Genomic DNA, 25,003 nt, shown 5'->3' on the forward strand with positions numbered 1-25,003 from the left:
TGAGTGGAGAATGTCAGTGAACTTCCGGTAACGCATTTCGTCAAGATGGCTATGTCAAAAGGAGCTAACACTTATAATCGGCAAAACTGGGAGGATTCTGTAAGTAAAAGTGCAGTGGGCTGGTGTTGTTAAACAGCCATTTCAATAAATAAAAACAAAGTTACTTTTAGCGAAAGTAATCGTAATCCTATATTTTTAAGCTTCGTATTGAAAACATAATCGTGGGCTAGAAATCGACATGATCTGGTGATCAGATTTCGTCACCCACCGGAAATCCAGCAAATGTTCTGTTCATTTTGGGTTAGCAATTTCTGAGCAATTTATCACAGAATGATGTATATTCAGAATAACATTTGCTGCCTGTAGGAACTTTCAGCTCACTGGGGGTATTTTAAACAATACAAGTCTTTGCTTTGTTCTTTTTGTTTTAGTAATATAAATTTTCCTTTCAGGAATTCCCCATTCTGTGTCAGACATGCTTGGGAGACAACCCTTACATTCGAATGGTAAGTATGATTTATTTTTCATTTACTTTTTGTTACATTTTACATTTACTTGATTGGCTCAGAACAGCTATGACATCACTGCAAAACGGCAAAACTATGAATGCCGGAGTCCAAATGTTGTTGAAATTCACATAAATACTTCTTCTCGCTCACAGAGTAACTTTGTACAGTCATGGCGAGTCAGGTGCACTATAATCTCGCAGCGGCTTGTCATAACATGCAGAAATCAACCTTACAACAGAAAGGGATGGTTTCATCAGTCATCATTGATGTAGAATAGAAAGAACATTTTTGATTAGTTAGTCGGTCAAGAAAAAGCAATCCTTTAGGTTTCAGTTACAGCTTGCGGCTATCGTCTGCATGGGCGGACTCTGTGGCTCAGTTGGTTAGCACGCTAGCGCAGCATAATGACTCAGGAGTCTCTCACCAATGTGGTCACTGTGAGTTCAAGTCAATCTCATGCTGGCTTCCCCTTCGGCCGTACGTGGGAAGGTCTGTCAGCGGATGGTTGTGGGATTCCCCCGGGCTGTGCCCGGTTTCCACCCACCAAAATGCTGGCCGCCGTCGTATAAGTGAAATATTCTTGAGTACGGCGTAAAACACCAATGAAATAAATGAATAAATATCGTCTGCACATCTGCTTTGTTATCCATGTTTTCTGCCCATGGCCTCAGCTGCAATCCAGATTTTGGATGCACCCGATGCAATTTTGAAGAGATATGAAGTTGGTCATGCATAATTATTGAGAACTGTATCCACATCTTTCGACCAGCTGTGTGACATATAAACCTACTAATTACTGATGCATCGGAGTCGTCACATTGTGTGCGTTTGCCTGTGGAAGTTTCAAAAGATGTTCCGATTATACTTTTTGGGCAGTTGTTGAAGTCGTGTGTCATCTGTATTTGCTAACTGTAATTCACCTTGCCCACTTTGACATAAAGTTGAATAATGGTGTGCGTCTATGACAACTGGCTCAAAAATGCAAAAGTATAAAGACTGGCTGCGCAAATTTGTAGAAACAAGTAACGCAACATGCGGTGCTTGTACAAAAAACATTGATATCGTTATGATGGGTGGGGCCGACCAGTGATCCCATCTTCAGGGTAAAAAACAAACCAAGTTTCAAGTTGAAGTGGAAATAGTCCAATATAAAGGTATTATAAAAAGGGCAAACTAACCTTGAAAAAGGTCTTGGGACTGTGAACCCTGTACATTACATGAAAGAGGGTATAACATCAAAACTTGCTTTCACTATGAGTTGAAGATGTGGTTTGGCATTAAGAAGATAATTCCTGTTTAATGGTACAGGCATTTTGCATCATTATGTTAGGAACATAATTCCTGTTTAATGGTACAGGCATTGTGCATAATATTGTATATCCCTTAGTATTGAAGCGATAGCCACTATGTATTTTTTTTCTTTTTCATCAAAGTCATACTGATGGTAATTCATGCATTCTTTCAGACAAAAGAGAAATATGGAAAAGAGTGTAAAATTTGTGCACGCCCTTTCTGTGTATTTCGTTGGTGCCCTGGAGCAAGAATGAGGTTCAAAAAAACAGAGGTCTGCCAAACCTGTTCAAAGATGAAGAATATCTGTCAAACATGTCTACTTGATCTGGAATATGGTAAGTTAGGCCTTCATTAAAGAATTGTTTGCTTCACAAAAAGTCATTTGAAGGCAAATTGTTCTGTAATTAAAAAAAAAGAACAATTTTCTGTAGGAGGTCTCTATAAAAACTTTTGAGTAGTCCCCTGTTTCAGTAAGTGGATGTGTTGGGTAACACAAAACATATGTTTAAAGACAGCTTTGAATTATAAATAGGTGACCAGAATGTAGATTAGAGGTGGTATTATCTCAACATTACTTACTGTGAATTAGTATACTTGGTAAGTTCTCTATACAGATTAGCCACATGACTTGATTCATTGACATAGAATTATCTTGTCACACCTGTTTGCAAATTGTGATTTTCTTGTTTCTATTGGTCTTTTGATAAATCACACATATCAAAAATTCCTCTTTGGCCGTAAGTGGGAAGGTCTGCAGCAACCTGTGGATGGTCATGGGTTTTCTCGGGGCTCTGCCTGCTTTCCTTTCACCATAATCACTTTCCTATAAGTGAAATATTCTTGAGTATGGCATAAAACACCAATCGAATGAATAAATAAATAAATAACATATCAAAAATGTAGTGCACGCAAGTTTCAAGCAAACTCACGTGACATGAATAAAACTGCAATTTGGTATCAGTTTATTTATTTATTTGATTGTTGTTTAATGAACAAAAGTCAAGAACAAATTGATATGTAAAATAGTTACATAAATGTTGGTGAATGTAAGCTCTGGTGTTTTTTGTGTTGACATAATGTGAGATTTTTTAATGTCCTTAGCAAAGATAGAAAGTTTGCCAATTATTCTCTGACAGTCAGCTCTCAAGATGGAATGTTCTTGGTGTTTTTGTGGTCATATCAGATTCCTTCTATTCAGATGACTTAAGCTTGAGCTAAAGTTTTATTCAAGGATCAAGAAGAAAAGAGTAAACAGTGGCTGTCAGAATTTGAAAATAGCTCCTGGTATCTTCTGTTACTCACACTGCCACTTTGGTTGCCTGATGGTTAGAGCATTCGCCTCAGAGTCAGGAGACCAGGGATCAAACCCAGGAATGGTGATGCCAACAACTTTAAAAATGTTACTTTTGCTTGGAACTAAGCACGGAGAGGGTATGACAAGGAAGCAGAGCTGGTTGGCTCTGTCAGTGTGTGTGACTTGATGGGGTGTCATATTTCAGCGTGATAGATAGTCACAGGCAGCAGATTGGCAGCATGGGCTCACCAAGAAGACACAGTATATGTACACACATCTCATTGTCATGTGACTGAAAAATTAAGTATGGTGGAAAAACCGAGCTTACGTATGCACATACATATATTCTGTTAATCGATGGTAAAGTGATACGAGATGTTATATATGATGAGGCTTTATGCCAGCCAGTTCGTCAGGTACTTAGCAAGGTTTTGTGGGTTACCCTGGTCTCTTAGTTTCCCTCAAACAGCTTGATTTCTGGTCAGAGTTAATGGACCAAACATATAAACCATGGATGAATAATGAGAATGCCACATTTTAGACACATATATTGTTGACATTGAAGGTTTCTGAGCATAATGTCTTTTGATCTGTACAGGCTTACCTGTTCAGGTGAGAGATGCTGCCCTTAAGTTACAAGATGATATTCCAAAATCAGATGTAAATAAGGAATATTATACTCAGCGCATGGAAAGAGAGGTAAGATTTTGTGTTTATGCTTTTTTTTTCAAATAAGATGTGTACAAGGTTTAATAATGGATATTAATGACAGAGTATGCATGATTAAAGTGTACTTTCAGATGTTCATTCTCAGTGCTGTAGAATTCTCATATGTAAATGATATGAGTTAAAAATGTTTACAATTCCCAAAACTTTTATATTGTGTATATATTCTCATACTGTGGCTTGTCATAACATGAATTACTGATTTTGATCATCTGTTACTTAGGCTGCCAAGACAGATGGAACTAACCCTCTAGGTGCTCTGTCAGGGAAGGCTCAGGCCCCTAGTGACATGTTACTGAAGCTAGCCAGAACTACCCCATACTACAAGAGAAACAGACCTCACATCTGCTCTTTCTGGGTCAAAGGAGAGTGTAAGAGAGGTGAAGAGTGCCCCTATAGGTAAGGGCCTGACACATTTATGCCTTCTGTCACATAAGGTTGTGGTAATGCTCTCCATTCTTCAGATATGGGACATTTTGGCATAATTAACACATCATAACTGAAACTTTGACTTTGATACAGAAGGTGAAAAATGGTTCACAGATTATGTCCACAAAAAGTGATCTGTCACATACAACTGTATTATTAGTAATTTAGTGATAATACTTGATGTGTAAATGGAATTTAATAGCCTGGTGGAAGAAGGGAGATTACTCAGTAATTGGAACTACTGAGATCATTGCTAGAGGCACACATACACAGTACAGATTAGAAATGACATCATCAGAGAAGATAGCAGACTTGATGAATATCAGTAGTTTCTTCCACAGTAGTAAACTTAAAGCCTTAAGTGGTTTTACTTCTTTGTTTATACTATGTTCAATCATTTATTCAACTGGTTGTTTTTGTGCAGGCATGAGAAACCCACAGATCCAGATGACCCGTTGGCAGATCAGAACATAAAGGACAGATATTATGGGATGGATGACCCAGTGGCAGATAAACTGTTAAAGAGATATGCAAATATGCCAAAGCTAGATCCCCCAGAGGACAAAACCATCACCACCCTGTATGTGGGTAATTTGGGAGAGAAGGTGGCAGAGAAAGAGTTAAGGTATGGCTGAGGTTTTCAACTGAGAAACAAATATGGATCACCTATTATGACGTGAAGTACATCTTGCACTTTAATATTGTGGTAATTTTTACTGAGAACTAATGGTCATTATGAATTAAAATTTGACTTTTATTCTATGTGTTGAACCTATGATTATCTCTTATAGAGTTAATTGTCCATCACAGCTGGATCTTTGAAAATTTGGGGATTGAGGAATCAGCATCAAAGAATGATCTTTTTTGTTTTGTGAATAAAAGTTTTAAAATTTTACTTGCGGATTTTGTGAGACCCACTTTTGCCCTGTTTGTGGCAACATTAGTTTATAGTATTTTTTATCTGTTTCAGGGACCACTTTTACCAGTTTGGTGAAATCCGCTCAGTCAATGTGGTCAGTAAGCAGCAGTGCGCATTTGTACAGTTCACAAACCGCCAGTCCGCAGAGACAGCTGCCGAGAAGTGCTTCAACAAGCTCATAATTAATGGTAGAAGGTTAAACATTAAATGGGGCCGATCCCAGGCTCAGCAGGCCGGAGTAAGGATGGACGGAGAGGAGCCAGTCTACGAACCAGTTCCAGGTCTCCCTGGAGGTTAGTTGTCCTGAGACATATCTAATTTAGGCATTGTAGTCCTGTATTGAGAAATGCTGCTGAGCTCATTAATATACATCCTAGGGCAGTTTGTCTCAGAACATCTCCTTCCACTCTATCACACTGTTCCCACCTGTTCCAGGTACAAATTTAAAAATGTTGTGTTATTGTATATCAATCTGATATTGATAACTTCAGCTGGAAGATCCAAGATAAGCAAAATCTACATGTAAATGCCAGCATTTGTCTGAAGGGTTGATTTAATACTGAGCGACAAAACACCCAACAAATAAATAACTAAATAAATAATACATGTACTGAGAGATCTCCATCGTCTACTTCTGATAGCTTTTTGAAGCTGTTGAATAAGGAATGATTGACTGGTCAACTCAGCTTTCTATAACAGTAATTTCATTTTGACTGAATATTCATGTTCAAAAACACACAGGGTTCAAACTGGACTTTGTAAACCTTGAAAATCCTGAAAATTGAAAGTAACTTTTTCAGGTCTAGGAAGGCTTGTAAATGCAGGGTTTTTGTAGTTGGGCGTGAAAAAGTCTTGAAGCAGAATCAATTCACATTGCTTTAATTTTGTATAACTAGAATATTTCTTCCAGGTAGTCTCGAGTATGTTGGCCTGAAATTCAAATTCTGTGAGGTTTAGGAACTCTGAACGAAGGAACAATCATCCAGCCATGTAATCGTGCTGCTTTCATTTTAAAGTGCATCATTCCTGCAGTTTTGCATAGAATTTCATCCCTTTAACACAGTATCTTTGTAAAATAATAAATATATCAAATATATAAAAAAATTAATTGTATGTTTTATTCATTTGTTTACAGTGCTACCACCTCCTCCACAAGATATGGGTAACAACTTCTTCAACCTCCAGCAGCCTCCCCCAATGATGCCCCCACCCCCTCCAGGTGGACCACCCAGAGGCCCTCCACCCATGCACCCCATGGGAGGTCCCATGGCGCCCATGGGACACATGATGAGAGGACCACCACCCCCAGGTATACCTTTTAGTTCAATTGTGTTTATTTAAATTGTTAAGTATCATTCATTCATCAACACAAATAAGATATAATCATTATAAACTATTATGAACCAGAAATTTCAGTTTATCTGGAATCTTGAATCCTTGTTAAAGGGTATTATTAATGTTAGGCATTCCAAGTATATGATTGATGTCTGGTATTTCTTGGAAACATAGAAATATATTTCCCTCAGACCCTGACTATGAGCCTGTAGACCATTATATAACATATGTCGCAATGCAGAATGAGCCAAGGTTCTGGTCTGTCCAGTGTCAGTATAATGTGACTAGGCCATGTGTCATTTCTAGTGTCTTTAACATGGCTTTCCAGTGAGGCACAGAGTCAGGCCTGCTACAAGGAGACAACATCGCCATAAAACTGAATTATTATTAAAAGTAACCTATCAAGCCAACAATTCATAATGCAGTCATCCTGGCTTCCTCTCAGGCTGTAGGTGAGAAGGTCGGATGACAACCTGCGGTGGTCGTGGGTTTCCCCAGGACCCTGCCCAGTTTCCTCCCAAACATAATACTAGCTGCTGTCATATAACTGAAATATTCTCGAGTACAGCATAAAACACCAGTGAAATATATAAATCATAGTGAAGAGCTTGAAGAAAAAAAAAAATTAAGGCATTTGTGGTTACGCCATTCTCAAGTTAAGATAAGTTAGTGGTTGTACATAATCACATTTGGCAGAATAAAAACATTCAACATGTCATGAACACAGGTGCCTCTAACCATTGTAGTCACCTGATGTTGGCTTCCTATCCCTTTGTGTAAGGGGAATGTGGGTCAGCTACCTGTAGACGGTTGTGGGTCTCCCCCAGGCTCTGCCTGATTTCCTACTACCATAACACTGGCCATTGTTATATAAGTGAAATATTCTTGCGTATGGGGTAAAATACTAATTATATAAATAAATAAATCATCGGGTCATTGTATAAATTCATGCTCAACATTGATTCCATCAGTATCTGGTAATACTTGCATATGCGATTTGCATATACATCCCAATTATGTGATTTATACTGCAGTAGAGTCAGAGCTTAATCAGATCATTCGGATCTATTATGTCTATTTGATGGGTGTTTTACGCGGTACTCAAGAATATTTCACTTATACAACGAGAGGCAGCATTATGGTTAAGGAGGAGAAACCCACGAGCAGGTTGCTGACAGACCTTCCCATGTACGACCAGGGAGGAAGCCAGCATAAGCTGGATTTGAACTCACAGCAACTGCATCGGTGTAATCAGATCAAGAAATGAATTGTATGGAATCTTGGCAGGTTGGATGCCATTGTGAGGCAATTTAGTCAGATATATACAGCTGTATAAATATAATTTTAATATGCTGTTGTACTGAAGCAGTCATAAGCTTCACTATCCAGCTGTCCTGTTTGTAACTGTTCAAGTCAGTTATATAACACCAATCAAGGTTATATTATATACATGTATTTATTATAGATTACCCCTCGGTTACTAGTTAACATTAAGTGTTCTTATTTTACAGGGATGAGGTTACCACCCCCACCACCTGGAATGATGCCCATGAGGCCACCCCCAATGCCGCCCCGAGGGGCTCTTCCTGTACACTACCCATCTCAAGACCCAACTCGTATGGGAGCAAAATAATGGCGAGGATGGTAATTTACAATCAGTCTTTTGCTGTATTCATATTCTGTGAACAGCCAAAGAATCCAATGATTTTTAAATGTGCGAAACTGAAGTCTGGAAATTGTACACGCTATTAATAAATCATTTTATTAAATGACAGACAGAATTTTTTTGGTTGATTTTTTGATGTAGGTAAGGTTTCGGAGATAAAATCCAGGTAAATTTGATGAAGAATGAGTATTACTTGATTGTGTTCAGTGCAGTAGTCAGTGAACTAGCAGTCGGGAATTAGGAAACTGGATTCACAGATGTAAACCTTGGCCGTGGTGTCTGTGCCAAGCTGATGGGCGAACCACTTGCCGTTTTGTGGGGGGGAGCAACAGTTTGTACAGATGTCATCTCAGCTCACACCATTTAGCTATTAAAATATGAATTTGTGCGGACGAAGATCAATTTGATGAGTTCTCGAAAAATGTACTGGTACGTGTGATAAATGAGCTGATAGTGTGATTTAAACATGACTTCTTCTTATTGAATTCAGATTAAATCCATGTATGCAGTAGTTCACCATAGTTCCCTGGATTCCCAGCAGTGAGCGTCCAGTTTCCAACACACACAGACTTCTTTATTCCTCTTTATGGAGATGAACTAGATTCTGATAGACATAGGAACTGGAAGCATGGGCACTGACTTACCATTTATTCATCGTATTGACCAGCATTAAACATATATACACATTAATTGATAATGTAAACTCAAATTATGGGAATAAAGCTCCATTATGAAGGTTGACACTTCCCCGAAAACAATAACACAAGGCCTAAATACAAGGTGTAAATACAAGGTGTCAACACATGAATATTTGTTTGTAGAAAATTTGTTCATAATAGCACAGATTGAAGGAACACTTAAAACGGCGTACAGTAGAAAAATATTTCTGCTATCCCTTGTGTTATTCTAGGACTGTTACTAACAGTTTGGTGGTATCGGTGAAGCGTCCATCGTTAACTGTGATCTGAAAGGACACACAAGAAGCAAATACATATAACCTGTCATCGAGTAAGAATCACTCAGAAAAAGCGATTTTTTTTGGGCTTAGGCATTTTTAGGGTGTGGGTAAATGGTAATTTTACTCTGCGTTTTAAGGCTTAATTGAGATATGAATTTTACCAACCCATAAAATAGCTTGAAAGAACCGCCGAAAAGCACACACATTTATTTATCAAATTAACTATTCCAGCGAAAGTCTTAAAATTCACAAAAATGTCTAAATGGCGAAGGTGTTGATCTAACAGAAATATAAATTAACATTGACAGAAAGATAACCCTACTTTTTTTGCAGCTCCGACTAGTAGGAAACTACACATTTTATACATACACATATACATATTGTGTAGGAAGTGAGGTTAGATTGGCAGAAAAGGAGGAAAAGGTAGGTCTTCCTTCTACAGTTTTTGATAGTAAGCATATGCTTACAGGACACCATCGACTTTAAGTAACAGTATTTAGGTTTAGTCTTATTTACGTACTGTTGTGGAATAAGGTTTGTTGGTCATGGCGCTACATCGATGTGCCACTTCGACTAAATCTAATTTGGCACTCAACATACAAAACAAATTCTCATTAAATCGTTCAACTCCATGGTACTTACAGTAAGCTTGAAGGAAAGGTCCGTAACATCAGCCATGGACTTCTTCAGGACGATGTTCGTGATATTTTCAATTTCAAACACTTCTTTTTCATTCCCGCTCGATATTTTGTACACCATCTGGAGAACACAGTGACACAGGGTTATACCCTTACGGGTTGTGAGTCCACGCGGGACAGAAAAACTTATAAAGGCCTCAGTGTAACAAGAACTATTTAGTCATGGGCATAGTACGTGTCCTAGGTAACGCCTTAAGAAATCGCGCACATTATATGATCTCTATTTGGCCGTTCTCTTGAAGGCCTAATGCAAAGAGGGTAACAGAAAGAATAAATGGGTGTGCATGGCTTTGCGCCACAGTGACAATATTTCAGGCATTTCGTGGCACACGATGCCTGACCAGAGAAACTTTTGGACCTTAATCATTAGGCTTCCGCTGGCCATAATAAGAAAGACCATAAACTGATTGAACGTGTACTAGTACCAATTTGTTATAATAGAGGTCAAATGAAGAGAGAAATAGCTCGTGCCCAACAAGCCATATTTGTGTCTTAAATGTTTCATCTTCTTGTAGACACAGGTCGGCAAAAGAATACTTAATTTGCCTTCGGCTTGAAATTCATCATATTATAACGAGGCTTTCACATTCCACAATTATGCAGTGACGCCACTGACAGATAGGCCTATCAATCTTTACGTTCCAAAAACATTCACATCTATTGCCAGCAGCAAAACACATGCTCCTGAGGAACACTGAATTTCTTTTTAAGACGGAAAGATGCCGTGTATATTAGAGCCATGGCCTTTCTAGCGCGATTATATACAATCTTGTAAACACTACAAAACAGGGCTATGCTCTAAGGAGAATGATGGCATTTGGTGGAGTATACATTTGACAACATTACCTGTGAGAGAATGTCAGAATCGATGGCCCACACCCGGTAAACAACCGCACCCTTGACAGCATCTCTAGGTATGTGTGCCGTCATAGCCTCAAAAGGAAAAACGGGTGGGTTGTCGTTGACGTCCGAAATAATTACATTAACCTGGAAACGAAAATATGTACATATGACTCTGTAAAAGACTGGCAAAATGAGGAGCTGTATGTAGATTTTGTGTGAATGGTTTGATTTTGATTCTCTGAAAATTTATGGGGCCTCCGTGGCCGATTTAGTTAGCACGCCAGCGCGGCGCAATACGACAGAAGCCTCTCACCAATTCGGTCACTGTGCGTTCAAGTCCAGTTCATGTTGGCTTCTATTCCGATCGTACGTGGGATGGTCTGCAGCAACCTGCGGATGGTCGTAGGTTTCCCCTGGGTTCTGTCCCGTTTCGTGCCACCATGAAAGCCATGAGCATTCTGATTTTAAATTACCAGCTTCTCATCTTCTACATAGCCTCTTCGTACAATACACGACTCGTTACTGCGCCGACTTCTTCACGTATATGTATAAATACATCGCAATAAGTTTCTCTAGTTTTATTATCTTACCAGTGCGATCACACTTATACTTGGGTAAACCCCCTTAAGAGGTAAATACTCATATGTTTTTTTAGCTGTCCTGTAAAAATATGAAAGCCTTAATGGAGCGAGTGAATGCTCGAGGTTCAACGTCACATTAACCATTTTTTTCAGTCATGTGACGACCGTGCCTCCTTTTCGCTGGACGGATTTCCACTGCTCTTTTATCTACTGCTGCTTCACTGAGACGACTTACCGTAAGGCAAGTAAGCGGCTCCACCCGAGCAATTATACTGATACGGATCAACCAGTCGTTGCACCGCCCCTCAATGCTGAACGCCCAGCGAGGGAAGATACAACTTCCTCTTGTAAGGTCTTAGGTGTGACCCGACCCAGGATTGAACCTGGATCTACCGCCACCGAAGCGGACACTCTGCGAACTGAGCCATTGGGGCCGGTAAAGCCCTGAAGGAAGCACTTTCACTAGTGTTGGTACTGAGCAGTTGTTTTCGCGTGTGTATAACAAGGCCTGTGCTGAAACACCACAGAACGTAACCTACATGTTGTTTATACGGACAAAAACACCAGAGAATGTGACCTAGACCTACATGTTTTTTATACGGGCAAAAATTTTCGTTGTTGTCAATGTATAACCCGTAATAACGTGAGTTTCAGTATTGCTGTATATAAAGACCAAACTATAAATAGATGAAAAGCTTTATATCCTCTGTTGTACCATAACATCGGAGTTGAGTGAGATGTCGTTGGCGTTGGTCGCCCGCACTACCAACGCTGTTCGCTCCATGATCTCTCTGTCGAACTGCTTCCGGGAACGTATGACACCCTGTGGGAAAACGTCAAATAGATGTTCATTTACGTCAACACGAGCGTCTAATAAATACCGCATAAATGGAAAGAAATCAAGGATAAGTCGGCAGCTTCAAGTAACCGATCTTCAGGACAGTTAGATGCCTATTTCTGTAATATCTAGATCTCTCCTTGACACGCTGTACTGAGTATTGCACTACAAATGGATACCGTTTGACATATTCGGTGGTTCCCCAGCTGCAGAAGCCTTAAATATTATCTAATTAACGAGCAAATAATGTGGATATTGTACATGATTATGTTCTGTCGTCTAGTTCAATACTCATTATAATTACAGCCTTTTTGTAAGTAGGGCTGCGAATTATGGTTTAACGAGGTCGTATATGTGAACAATTTGACTGGTAAGATTTTTCTCATTCTTGTTATACCAGTGGTCAACTCCGACCTAAGGGACCTACTGCAGCGAACCGATAGAGTACCGCTGACATTGTGAAGGTGAATTTCCCAAGACGTTTACCTATTCCTACGCACTTACCGAGGTGGAATTGACGGTGAACATTTGCTGAGCTGTACTGCCGATGATGCTGTATACAACCTGAACATCGGACTGCTCCGCCATAGCTGATACTGTCGCTACAACGTTACCCGCGGCGGTGTTTTCCGGGAACGTCACGGCTACAAATCCTGAACTGAATTGGGGCTGACCCATTGCTGGGCTGTATGCTTCTATATCCATGTCAGTAAACCCACTCAGTCGTGGTTGTCCGTTATCGGTGACCTGGATTCGCAGACGGTACACTGTTCCAAGAGTCAGTGCAGTCTTGGTAGTTAGCTGACCCGTCCTGGCATCCAAAGAAAACACACGTGGGTTTCCAGAGACCAAGCTGTAGTCCACGCGGCTGTTGTCAGTGTTCCGCTGGTCTCCGTCCCACGCGTGGAATGTGTATACAACTCGGCCAACGGGAAGGTTTGCTGGGACGCGAAGCGGGGAAAGGACACCGAAAAACATAGGTGGGTAGTCATTGACATCGATTACCGTTACTCGAACATTTACCGGGAGAACTGCTGAGCAAGAAGAATTTGGTTTGGGGGAGATGGTGAGGTCGTAGTATGGCTGGGTCTCAAAGTTTAGAGGGAAGGAAACTAACAGAGCGTTTTCGTCAGAGAGAATAAACCTCCCAGAATCCGGTGTGATGGTGTAACTGGAGCCGGGGACACAAGGCAGGGGGTGGATGAGATTCAGTATCACTGCACCCGCCGTATTCTCCGAAACTTCCACATCAAAGGAACGTTCTGGTGCAGCCTGTCTCGTCACGGACTGGGAAGGTAATGGGACAGACAATGCCTGGACTCTTACCCTGACCAGTGCTGATGTCCACAAGCTGGGCGTCCCTTGGTCCCTGGCCAGCACCGTCACTCGTATGTCATCTGTGGGAGGCGGTCTAGTTATGGTAATCTGGCCGGAAACTCGGTTTATTGCTAAGTATGGAGAAGGGTCTTTGATGCTGTACTCTATTGCGCCGTTCATCCCAGTGTCCTTGTCAAACGCCATTACTGTTAATACAGGCGTATCTGGTTTGATGTTAGAAGGTATGGCAACGTCGTAGAGACTCGGTAAAAAGCGTGGTTTTTCATTCATGTCAGTAATATCAATAATGACTGTGGCCGAACTGGACTCAGAGTTTTGCCCTAATGCCAAGACCATCATCACGTAATGCGATCGATCTTCATAGTTCAGGATTTTAGTGGTCAAAATGTTACCGGTTGAACTCTCAACAGTGAAAACGTCAGCACCCAGTAACTTTATCTCAGTAAAATCTCCAGATGGTTTAAGCTGAAATGGATATAAGTCAATGTGAACTAGAAGCCTTAGTTAAAATATATAGGATCTATTTGTTATTTTTTTGTCATAGATGTGAATTTAAAAAAGTCATCATTTAATAGTATAGTCCTAGAACCACAAGTCATCACGATAAGCTAATATAGTTCTAGAAGCATTTAGCAGAGATAGTCTTTCATAGTTATACGAAGAAAGTGTTAATATCTTCCAGTAGAAATAAGCACACAAAAACACGACAGCAAACAAGCACGAACTATTTACCTGACCAACAATCGTGGAGACAGGGCTGTTTTCAGGCACGGTCAGCTTGTATATGCTCTTCGAAAAATGCAGTCCGTTTTGCACACGGGCCAAAACTGTGGCAAATAAAGTAAAACTATAACAATGTCTGCACTTTCTCACCTGAGCCCATTGACGAACATAAATATACCGGTACATAAAGTTCGTGTGTTGCTTATATACAGGTGTGAAATACACGCGCCTTTCTGCATGTGTATGAAGTCTGCAGTCACGTTTTTTGTGAAACTTTTTAAGAGATTCCCACTTAAGACGTCGTCAAACAGATTTCAAATATACATGCAGGAGAATAAAACATATTTGCACAGCGAAATTAGGATTTAAAAGTAGCCTTTAAACAGTGTTAATCCTAATAAACTAATTTTTTTTTTATAGAAGTGCGTATACAAATAATGCACAATCTTAATTTGCCAATAGGCCTGGTATGAATTGCGAAATGTTTCCCCCGGGCTGTGCCCGGTTTCCACCCACCATAATGCTGGCCGCCGTCGTATAAGTGAAATATTCTTGAGTACGGCGTAAAACACCAATCAAAAAAAAAAAAAAAAAAAATTGCGAAATGACCAGGCATGTAAGGCGTATTATGTACAAAGTGGGTCTGTACAGGCCAATAACATTATTTCCACTTTGCGCAAAGCCACAATGCAGGGATAAACTACTCAGCCCAAAGGTTCAACACATGTTTCTTATCTGTGGATACAAAATTACAAAACCTAACATTTCATCTGTAAGCTATACATAACTTACTTGTGTAATTGCCGAGTACCAGTACCAACAGAATACAACGGAACATCTGTAAGCTATACATAACTTACTTGTGTAATTGCCGAGTACCAGTACCAACAGAATACAACGGAACATCTGTAAGCTATACATAACTTACTTGTGTAATTGCCGAGTACCAGTACCAACAGAATACAACGGAACATCTGTAAGCTATACATAACTTACTTGTGTAATTGCCGAGTACCAGTACCAACAGAATACAACGGAACATCTGTAAGCTATACATAACTTACTTGTGTAATTGCCGAGTACCAGTGCCAACAGAATACAACGGAACATCTTGGTCACAAGGGCTCGGCAGATGTGTTTCCCAATGACATCAGTGTACAAGTCACGAACACCTAGCAGGCCTACCGTTAATACCACTGTACAGATTGGTTACCATGACGCGCGGAAGTCCATGTAGGCCTATCTTATCTATCCCCTGAAGAACAAGCCGATCTCTACAGTTAGGCTTGTACCCCCGCAGCCCAGGAATGTCAAACATGAGCTGTGTTAGCTTTAGGTGTCACATAAAATGTACCGTAACTTCAATATCCTCTCATACAGCAATGAGCATATGAGTAAATACACACCTAGACCTACTGTTGTTTTCACTATCGGGAATCTTTTTGACCTCAGATAATTTACTTGTGCTGGTCAAACTCATGTCTTGACAGTTCCCTATCCCTAGATGTGATTTCGTCAGCCAGGGTTTCATATATAGGTAGCACAAGTAAATAAATTGCTTTGAACAGCATCTAGGCCTACAGGCCTAGCAGCAACGGAGGGTGGTAGCTATCTGGGTTTGGGGGCTGGGGTTGTGGTTAAGAACTGTATATTCCTCTAAGCATATATAAGCCTACCCAGCTTTACGTGAAATAACGTCCAACACCAATGTATAAAACCGACGGCCAAAAGAAACTTTACCATAGATTTAATGGCCCCAATTTTTAACAACACAAAACAATAGATGCTGGAAATGTATTTCCAAAGTAAGGAAATGTACAGCAGCCCATATATAGCCATTACAAGTGCCCAACTGGGGTTGGAGTAAGAAAAATTGACATTTCAGTTTGATGACCAATCGGGTGAGTAAGGAAAAAGTTTCATAGTCGCCTCATCAGAAACTTGTGTGGCCGCCCCTTGCTTCAATGCATGCAAAAATTCTCCGACGCATATAGAAAGTCAGTCGTCTAATGAGGTCACGTGAGATACGATGCCGTTCTTCGTCAAGAGAATGTATCAGTTCTTGTCGGTAAGCTGAAAGTTGTGCTCGCTGTCTTACCCGGCTATCCAGGGCATCCCAGGGGTGTTCTGTGGGAGACTTGTCGGGGCAACGTACAGGACATGGTAAGATGTTGATGTCGTTGGCGTCAAGGAAGTTCTGTACGACTTCACTCTGGCGTTGTCATGCTGTGGATGCTGGCGAAAGAAGGGCAGAACAATCGAACGTAAAATGTGATCCACGTAAATATAAGCGTCAAGTCCGACATTCCTATACCATTCGTAGTCCGTAAAAGCCGTTCCAAGTCGATAATCGCAAGATCCATTTCCAAAACAACGTTTAACACTAACTCCCGAAGACAAAGGTATGTAAGAAATTATACAAATAAGAAATAAAGCCGGTAACACACAAGAGAGAAGCAGTCATCAGTTTTCAATGATGCCGGGCAGACAATGAATATTCCAGGCATGAATTCCTTATCAAAGTCCAAATTCGTAGTCCGTGAATGAGTTCCATGTCAAATAACAGCTAAACAAGTATCTCAGTCGCGCTTTCATTGCAACTGTTCATAAAGGCATTATGCTGATGTAATTAGCATGGCTACCTTTACGGCCCCTAGCCCCAGGTTAATCGGTATTAGATACAGTTTGAAAATGACGAGCTTTACAGACCCTAACCGATCAGATTATGATTCAAAAGCCGAGCTGTTAAGTTCCCATCAATGATGACCAGTGCACGTTGTCCGTTCCTGTCCACAAATCCCTCCCCATACCCCCACCACCATACGGTACCACCTCCTGAACGCAAGCTAAGGCCAGTCTTTTGCCTCTTCGACGGCATACACGCTGTCTTCCATCAGCTCTGAACAGACAGAAGGGACTTTCATGTGTGAAGACGACCCATTGCCAATCACGTTGCAGCCAATGTCGTACAATTAGGGCCAACCTCATCCTCTGACGACGATGTTGGACCGCCAATAACTGCCCTCTTAATGGGCGATAAGCCCGGGTTCCGTGATTCCGGAGTCTCCTGGACACTGCCGACGGAGCCGATGACCTAACGCATTCAGCAACGACGTCACAGCCAGGAAGCGGTTTCGCAGATGCAAGGCGTGGTTACCCTAGGTCTGCCTGTTCTTGGCCTGTCTGAGGTCCGTCCTGTCTGCCTGTTCTTGGCCTGTCTGAGGTCCGTCCTGTCTGCCTGTTCTTGGCCTGTCTGAGGTCCGTCCTGTCTGCCTGTTCTTGGCCTGTCTGAGGTCCGTCCTGTCTGCCTGTTCTTGGCCTGTCTGAGGTCCGTCCTGTCTACCTGTTCTTGGCCTGTCTGAGGTCCGTCCTGTCTGCCTGCTCTTGGCCTGTCTGAGGTCCGTCCTGTCTGCCTGTTCTTGGCCTGTCTGAGGTCCGTCCTGTCTGCCTCTTCTTGGCCTGTCTGAGGTCCGTCCTGTCTGCCTGTTCTTGGCCTGTCTGAGGTCCGTCCTGTCTGCCTGTAAAGCAGCATCAGATTGATAACGGTTACACGAGAACAGTCAAAAGTTCTTGCAATGTCAGCATGAGTGACTCTCGTAGCCACCAAACCCAGGGCCCTCTCACGTTGTTCTGGAGTGAGTTGTGGCATCACTACGGTGTTTTTTAAACACTTGCAAGTCTGACATACTGGCTTCAACGTTTTATACACTATTTGACCTTGCAGTTTCGGCCTGTCCACGGGTGACGTGGTTTTAGAACTTTTCTGTTTCTTTTGCAACGGATTATCATGAGCTTACATGTAGCTTTCCCCATATGGGAATACGCTTGGACTCTGATTTTTACTGGGTTAAGCAAACCGAATTCGCTGAAAACGTTTGTTAAATTTCAAATGATGAGAGGTAAGGTTTCTTTAGGCCGTCAGTTTATATATATACAAATATATTGTTTAAGTCTATCAAAAAATTATTTATTAACAATAGTAGTACTTAAATGTTTGGAAGATTAACTGAGCAGCAAATTCAAATAGGCCTACATTAGTTTCAGTAAAAAGTGTATAACGTAATACATATATATTTGCCAGTAAAAGATTATTTTGAAGTACCTGTAGCCTTCGTTACTGCCTGAAAATGTGTTCAGGGGAGGTAACTCACTCACCATGACCTAAAAACAAGGAACACTGAGAGTTACTTTTCCTTGAGTAACACATAAGGGGAGAATACTCTGCAATGAAATTACACTGCGCAAGAAAAATTATAAATTATCGTTCTTGACATGGACATTTTATTTCCTTGCGAAACGAAAGCTTCAGCTTAAAGGCAACATATGAGACCTTCAAGATAAATCTTTCAGCATAAAAATGAAGTTTCACTATTCAGACGTTCATTAGGAGAGTTTTCGTGCATCCATGTGGCAAAGTTTTGCTTTTAGCAGTTTAATAAGATTGCGTACATGCATGCGCCCAGCCCTCATTGAGGTGGTGTGCCATTAAGAAATATACCGGTATCAAATACATGTAAAAAGTGAGCTTCTTTAGGTTTTATCCTATTTCTTTCAGACGACGAGTACACATGGGAGTGAATGTTCAGTGTACGATATTGGCATATCGAGAACTTCATATCGATATGCACCCAGGCGTACAATGGCTAACCGGTACAAACAGTAACATATTGACCTATCTTGTACTGGGTCCACATAAGTTTACGCTAAGTGAACCGTTTGCTCATTATTATTAATTTAAGATACCCAACGACTGTGACAGATCTTTATCACGACAGGGAAAAAAAACAAGCGACTAGCGATTGCTAAGGAGAAATTGCTTGAGAATACTAAAAGCAGAAATGAGAAATTCTTACTTGGACTGGAGGGGGGGCGTGGGAAAAAAAGAAATTAGATACAGATGAAGTGAGTAATGACATAGCACAAAGTCTTTTAGAAAATAAAACAGATTTTGCACATCATGCGTCCCGTTCACTGACAAATGCTCTTTCGAAAGTAGAGGATGGATATCCTTAAATATAACCAAGGGAGGTAACCCGATCAGAATCACTAAAGAACAAATTAAGGACAGAGTTATTTTCTCCTTGACATGTATCAAGGGGAGAAAATTCTACAAAAGTATAACAGCAGGGAAAGTGAATAGTAGTTATCGTTCTTGGCAGGAAGACTATTTATGCGCTAAAGAAAATTTTCACAATAAAACATCATCAAACCCTAAATAGAATTCCTTCTATTTGGTAAAGTAATGCCGTAATTTTTTTACTTGTGCAAGTGATGAATTCAATAAATATTCAATAATAAATAAATTCAATAAATACGTATTAGCTTCAGCCCGTAGGCACATAAAACTAGATGCTGTTTCTTTAGGAACAGCAAGTGAGCAATAAAACAGCCTTATAATCCAGTATACATAAGTAAGTGAAAGTAAACTGAATGAAACTTTCGAAAGAGCATTTGTCAATGAACAGGACGCATGGTTTACAAATTTGTTCTGTTTTCTAAAATATGAGTTTCTAAAGAATTGCGTGAGTGACCTTTCGCACACTTAAGCACTAAGTCATTACACAACATTAAGTCATTGCACATGACACTAAGCTTTTTTTTCATGACGGCGGCAACATTGTGTCCAGGACAAAATAAGAAAATAACGTGGGCATGTAACAACATGACGCATTTGAGCTGCTCCAGTCGTCAATGAGAAACGCGGATGAGGGTATGGTGGGCCTTGTGAGCAGATCCAGGAAACTGAAAGAAAATCAATTGATTATTAATTGAATTGAGTATATATAAATGCTTGATAGATGTAAAAAGTTTTAAGCATTTTGTTGACAGTATATCAGTTAGAAAAATTGTTTTCCGCAGAATTTGTCAACAAAAAAGTCTAATGGACACAGACCCCCATTACAACTTCCGTATTGTAGTTCTGTGTATTTTAGGGTATAAAGTCTTTTTTTGCTCCCAGGCGGCCATGTTTGGTGTACAGGCGCATGCTTGGTATCAAAATGCTGGAAACTGTCTAAACTTTGAGGAGGTATGAGCTTTATTGATGAAAGTTTGAAATTCTGGGCGAGAGGACACAAGGTGTGAGGTAGTGATGAGGCTTCGAGTGACGTCCGCTTGGCGTTGCTAGGCACGCCTCTCAGCTCCCGCATGGAAAGGTTAGATTTTGACGGTCAATATATGTCAAGATTTTTATGGCTTGTTTCTCACAGGCTGGGCCAGGTATGCACCAAAGCTTATTGGCCACGGAATGTTTGGGACTGAGCTACAGCGCTGGGCGTTAACATTGACGCTTATGGAAAATTAATGGGGGTCTGAGGCCTAATGCAGTGAACGGAAAATAGAATCAGGAGAGGTAACCCAATTTGAATCACTTAACAACAAGTTATTTCCCTTGATAATAATCAAGTTAGAAAACTCTGCAATATTATAATAAGAGGGAAATAAATGATAGTTATCGTTCTTGGTAGAGAGACTTGATTTCTGCACTGGAGGAAATTCTGTGTTTATCACGTCACCAAAGTCACAAGAAAGAACTTGAAACATGTTGGAAGAAAAATTTCGTACTGTAGATGCTCACTTTTAGACTTTTTGTAGTTCGTGTAGTAAAGTGTTGACCATAGCAATTTGCTCATAGAACTTCGACCTTCTTTGACTTTGTGCTACCGTACTTGTATTTCTTACGGAAACAACACGTAAACAATAAAAATAGTACTATCATGAGGAAGTCAGAGTAAATGGAAAATGGAAAGGAAATGGTCTGCACACCCACGCGTGGGTGATGAACTGCAGTTCTACATGCAGTAAACGTTCTATGAACCGATAGTTCATTTTAGGCCAGGCTACTAGGTCATGATATATACCTGCCACGATTTGTGGCATTTTATGAACCGACAGCTCATTTTATGAATGCCTAACGGCGGTGACATTGTGTTTATCACTAAATTAGACTTCAGATCGGAAGTCACCGTAATTGAGGTTAATCCAACCGTGCATGAGAAATCCTCGTATAGTGTAGTGAGGTTGTACAGAAGAGGGAACTTCTGAATCTGTTGGTTATTCAGTTATATTTAAATGTTTGAAGATGTGTAAACTTTTAAATAGGTTAGACATAAGGGAAATGCGTTAGATAATTATGTCTTCCTTCAAAATTTCTCAGTGAAAAACGAGTATAACGCGTTGATGTGCAAATAACAATTAAAGGCGGTAACCCAATCCGAATCATTTAAGGACAAATTACAGTCAGAGTTATTTTCCCTTGACAACAATCAAGGGGGAAAACTCTGCAGTCATATAATAACGGGGAAAACAAACGATAGTTATCGTTCTGGGTAGGCAAAGTTGATTTCCGCGTCAAGATATAGGTTTATAAAGAACGGACATGAGCCAAAGAAGTGAGTGTATGAATTGTGGGCGTGACGAGAGATGGTTTGCAGGAATTGTGTGTGGCTGTGGATGAGTGGGCAATGTCCGGATCTACTAACCCTAGGCTGGGTCTAATTTTAGTCTCAACTCTTTGTCAGAGGATAGATTTGCCACTGAAACATGTGAATTATCAGATAAGTCAATTTTCTCGCTTGCCTGTTTTCTTTTTTCAGTGTCCTTGCTATTCACTCAAAAAGCAAGTTGTTTAGCCTCGGCAGAGCAACATTTCGAAACAACACAATTGATGATAAGGAAACTTTTTGTATAAGTTATGAAGGAAACACTTGTTAGCCGAGTTAGCCCATTAAAAAAATATCAGAGATCCACACAGATGGCTGTATAGTGCTAGTTTACACGAGTGCATGCCTTGTAAAATTACGGGAACCTTTTGGATGAATGGGTTCAAACCTGGGTTAGTTCATTTGTATTTGACATAATTCAGAATGGCTACAAAATTCCGTCCAAACAAAATACCATACCTATTTGTTTTTGAGTACCGAGCAACAAGAAGTCCACTCTTAAAAACTGAGAATTTGGAGGAAATCTGAAAATTAAAAGAAAAGGGTTGTATATCTGGAGTCACAAAGCCGTCTTATTCTTTTTCGACTCACAGTTTGACAGAAGGGCGGAAAGAGCAGACTTATTCCTGTTAGACACCTGAATCTATACATCTACATCTGCCAGCTCACACTTTGCAGTTTTCATTTTCCTCAGTAGGCGATAAATGTGAATGCAAGTATGTATGGTGTAAAATGGCATTATGTAACGGCTAATGAAGTTTCGCTAACCGACAATCCATTCGTACACAATTTATTTCGGGCAGATAAACAATCTTATTCAAACCATTGACACCAAAAAACTAGAACATTGTCCAAAAGAATCAGCTCCATAACTTTCGTTCAAAGTGTAAGGATTCTGTGGACTTCAAAACTGTGTGAGACATTGCTATGGGCTTTCCTGGACTTGTATGGTTTAATGAACGTTCGAGAGTGGTATGTGTTCAAATCAATTCGAATCCTGTGAAAATTTTCATTCCACAGATCAAAAACGATCAGTTAAGGAGAGGGTCAGAGATAGTAATAACACAAGTCAAACACAACAACCTTCCCAGTTACCTGGCCTGAAAACTACCTAGATATGACAAATGCGCAGACGGAATCTGATAATTTTTGTTTTGGCCTGTAAACAAGTCTGGGTAGGAGGAATGGCCATTAAGGTGAACTGGGCCCATTGATTATGCGGCATGTAAAGGAAGTATTGTTGAAAAGCTTGAAACTGTTGGTCAGGGGTTTCTCTTTACATTCGATGAGAGCGGGTGGGGCTTTAGTAGCTGTGGTCTTTAAAGATTTAGCTTTCCTTTAGTATAACAAATACATGCACTATGGCAGTCACAACGGGTGGTCCAGCCGAAAGGAAAGACAAGAGTCAGGCCTACACCAACACACCTTTACTACTCGATTCCGACTACTTGGAGTACACTGACAATCCTGCTAAATTACAAGACACTGATCAGACATACTGGTTGCTGGTAAAGGATTGGCGTTTGGAATGAAGTTCTCACCATACAGTTTATATTCTATCGTGATATGTACTTTAACAAAGAATTAATACGATGCAATGTTGACATACCAGGTAATCAAAAACCACTAAATGTATAGGTAACCAATTAGAATCAAGTAGTGGAACATTCAACTGCAGTGGGCCATCTGCGGCAGCCATCACTGTACATAAAACATGCGATTTGAGGCCTACGTGTAATTAAATGCGCCACGGAGACCTGTTTGCTGCCAACAGGGAACAAAATAACGAACGCGCGAGACCAGTAAAGGCGGATAGTGTCGGCGAAGTGGAAATTCTCGCTTTGCTGACTTCTCTCTATTGTCATGTATTTAGCTCAGAGTGGCACATTTCGTCTGTCAAACATCATTGGAAACTGTTGACTGCTGCTCTTTACTTGAATCCGTCCCTATTTTCGTATTTATATACTTTGTTAGTTCTTTTGTGGTCGAGGAAGTCGAGGTTGGAGCCCCGCTGTGAGTTGAGCTGTTGAGTTACAAATTTTGTTATAGAACACGAGTACTGTATTGTGCCGAACATTTTAAGATAGTGTTTATAAATTTCGCAAAATATACATTTCCAGTATTTGTTGCGTAGATCTACGTCTGAGGAGGCTCACGTCATTTTGCACACTGGTAAATATAGAGAAGTAATCGATCAAATACAATCCTCTCAAAGCTAAGAAATAGGGGCGAGGAATTAGGGGAATGATATTCGTCACCTATTATATTTTAAAGTTACAAAGTTTACAAAAATGTGACCTTTACTATAATGTTGGCCCAGGGGCCAGTCTCTGTACAGAAAGGCTGAGCTTGACAATACGGATTTTCGTATATGCTTTATCCTCAGTTTACTGTCCAAATCTATTAGATACGTTTCAATACCCATGTTGTCTTTAAACTTGAAAACATCTTTTCGGGGAGGTAAGTATACATTAATGGCGTCTTTGGTCAAATTTCATGTGGATTTGTAAATATTTATATTTACATTACAGTTTTGTTCATATAATGAGTTCAACTCATCGTTCACAAAAATGAAAAAAAAAGTCTAGGTGACAGGTTACCTCTTTGGCCCACATGGGTGAAGAAAACGCGCTATAACGTGAGACAAAGAAAACGACAAAACAGAAGATGAGAGACTATTCCGACGGAAAGTCTAACCCAAAACATCAACCACACTATTAGTTAGTGATGCAGTCCTCAGTGGAAAGAGAAAACCAGTATAATGGCTCGGGCGTGGCAGCTTACTTGTCTTCGGTAAGTGGTCGCAGTAAAGTAGCACAAGACATAAGATCGGTGGAAATCCGTCCTGCAACAAGGAGGCACATTGCAAGCACTCTAAGGACCCCTTCGTCGTCATATGACTGAATAATTGTTAAGTACGACGTTAAACCCCAAGCGCTGACTCACTCACTCCACAACACTCTGTCAGATCAAAGTCAAATGGCTGGTGATAACAGCTGTACAGGGCCTACAACCCACATCGTGATAGTACGCGTAAATCACCATTCTTCAAAGTGGCCTGTCTCCCTAGAGCGAGGATGATGATGACTTACGTCATTCCACTTAAATATGCCAGGAAGAGAGAATATACGGGTTCGCAACCAGACTAACATCTTCCAAATCTCAGTTAATATGAACATTTCATTCTACAGTGCACAAAGTGTCATTCACAGCATTATTGAACACTTGGATATTAAACTCTAAGTAGTTCCATTATTCGATTATTCTGCTTCTGACTCAACTCACTTATTTTTAATTGTCTGGAGAATCTTCATTGGGATGTTGTGATGTATTGCTGAAGCTTAGACACATCGATGCATTTATACCCTGTAATCTTGTCAAAACACTTTCTATTCGATGTTCGGGACCGGT

At 40.4% G+C, this 25,003-nt stretch overlaps 2 protein-coding genes across 2 annotated transcripts; one reads left to right on the plus strand and one right to left on the minus strand.

The window, feature by feature from the left end:
- Positions 1–26: 26 nt before the first annotated feature.
- LOC135475157 (pre-mRNA-splicing factor RBM22-like) lies at positions 27–8,659 on the plus strand. Its single transcript, XM_064754938.1, has 9 exons — positions 27–99; positions 453–506; positions 1,975–2,137; positions 3,695–3,795; positions 4,046–4,221; positions 4,676–4,876; positions 5,222–5,463; positions 6,306–6,479; positions 8,017–8,659. Exons 1-9 carry the CDS (start codon positions 46–48, stop codon positions 8,136–8,138), a joined length of 1,287 nt encoding a protein of 428 aa, XP_064611008.1. The 5' UTR covers positions 27–45; the 3' UTR covers positions 8,139–8,659.
- A 147-nt stretch (positions 8,660–8,806) lies between these two features.
- LOC135475150 (protocadherin Fat 4-like) lies at positions 8,807–15,351 on the minus strand. Its single transcript, XM_064754924.1, has 7 exons — positions 15,215–15,351; positions 14,160–14,254; positions 12,594–13,892; positions 11,967–12,074; positions 10,674–10,814; positions 9,772–9,888; positions 8,807–9,135 (listed from the first exon to the last, which is right to left on the minus strand). Exons 1-7 carry the CDS (start codon positions 15,258–15,260, stop codon positions 9,073–9,075), a joined length of 1,869 nt encoding a protein of 622 aa, XP_064610994.1. The 5' UTR covers positions 15,261–15,351; the 3' UTR covers positions 8,807–9,072.
- Positions 15,352–25,003: the final 9,652 nt, after the last annotated feature.

This window comes from Liolophura sinensis, chromosome 1 (genome assembly GCF_032854445.1).
Source record: "Liolophura sinensis isolate JHLJ2023 chromosome 1, CUHK_Ljap_v2, whole genome shotgun sequence".
In the NCBI taxonomy this organism is placed as follows: Eukaryota; Metazoa; Mollusca; class Polyplacophora; order Chitonida; family Chitonidae; genus Liolophura; species Liolophura sinensis.

Bases quoted from the DNA above. Each gene is read 5' to 3' on its own strand.
- LOC135475150 (XM_064754924.1), bottom strand. From the start codon at position 15,260: ATGTTCCGTTGTATTCTGTTGGCACTGGTACTCGGCAATTACACAA. The intron at 14,255-15,214 runs GTAAGTTATGTA...TATTTGCCACAG, and splicing joins GGTACTCGGCAATTACACAA to TTTTGGCCCGTGTGCAAAAC. The intron at 12,075-12,593 runs GTAAGTGCGTAG...GTTTTCCCACAG, and splicing joins TCACCGTCAATTCCACCTCG to GGTGTCATACGTTCCCGGAA.
- LOC135475157 (XM_064754938.1), top strand. From the start codon at position 46: ATGGCTATGTCAAAAGGAGCTAACACTTATAATCGGCAAAACTGGGAG. The intron at 100-452 runs GTAAGTAAAAGT...TTTTCCTTTCAG, and splicing joins GGCAAAACTGGGAGGATTCT to GAATTCCCCATTCTGTGTCA. The intron at 4,222-4,675 runs GTAAGGGCCTGA...GTTTTTGTGCAG, and splicing joins GGTGAAGAGTGCCCCTATAG to GCATGAGAAACCCACAGATC.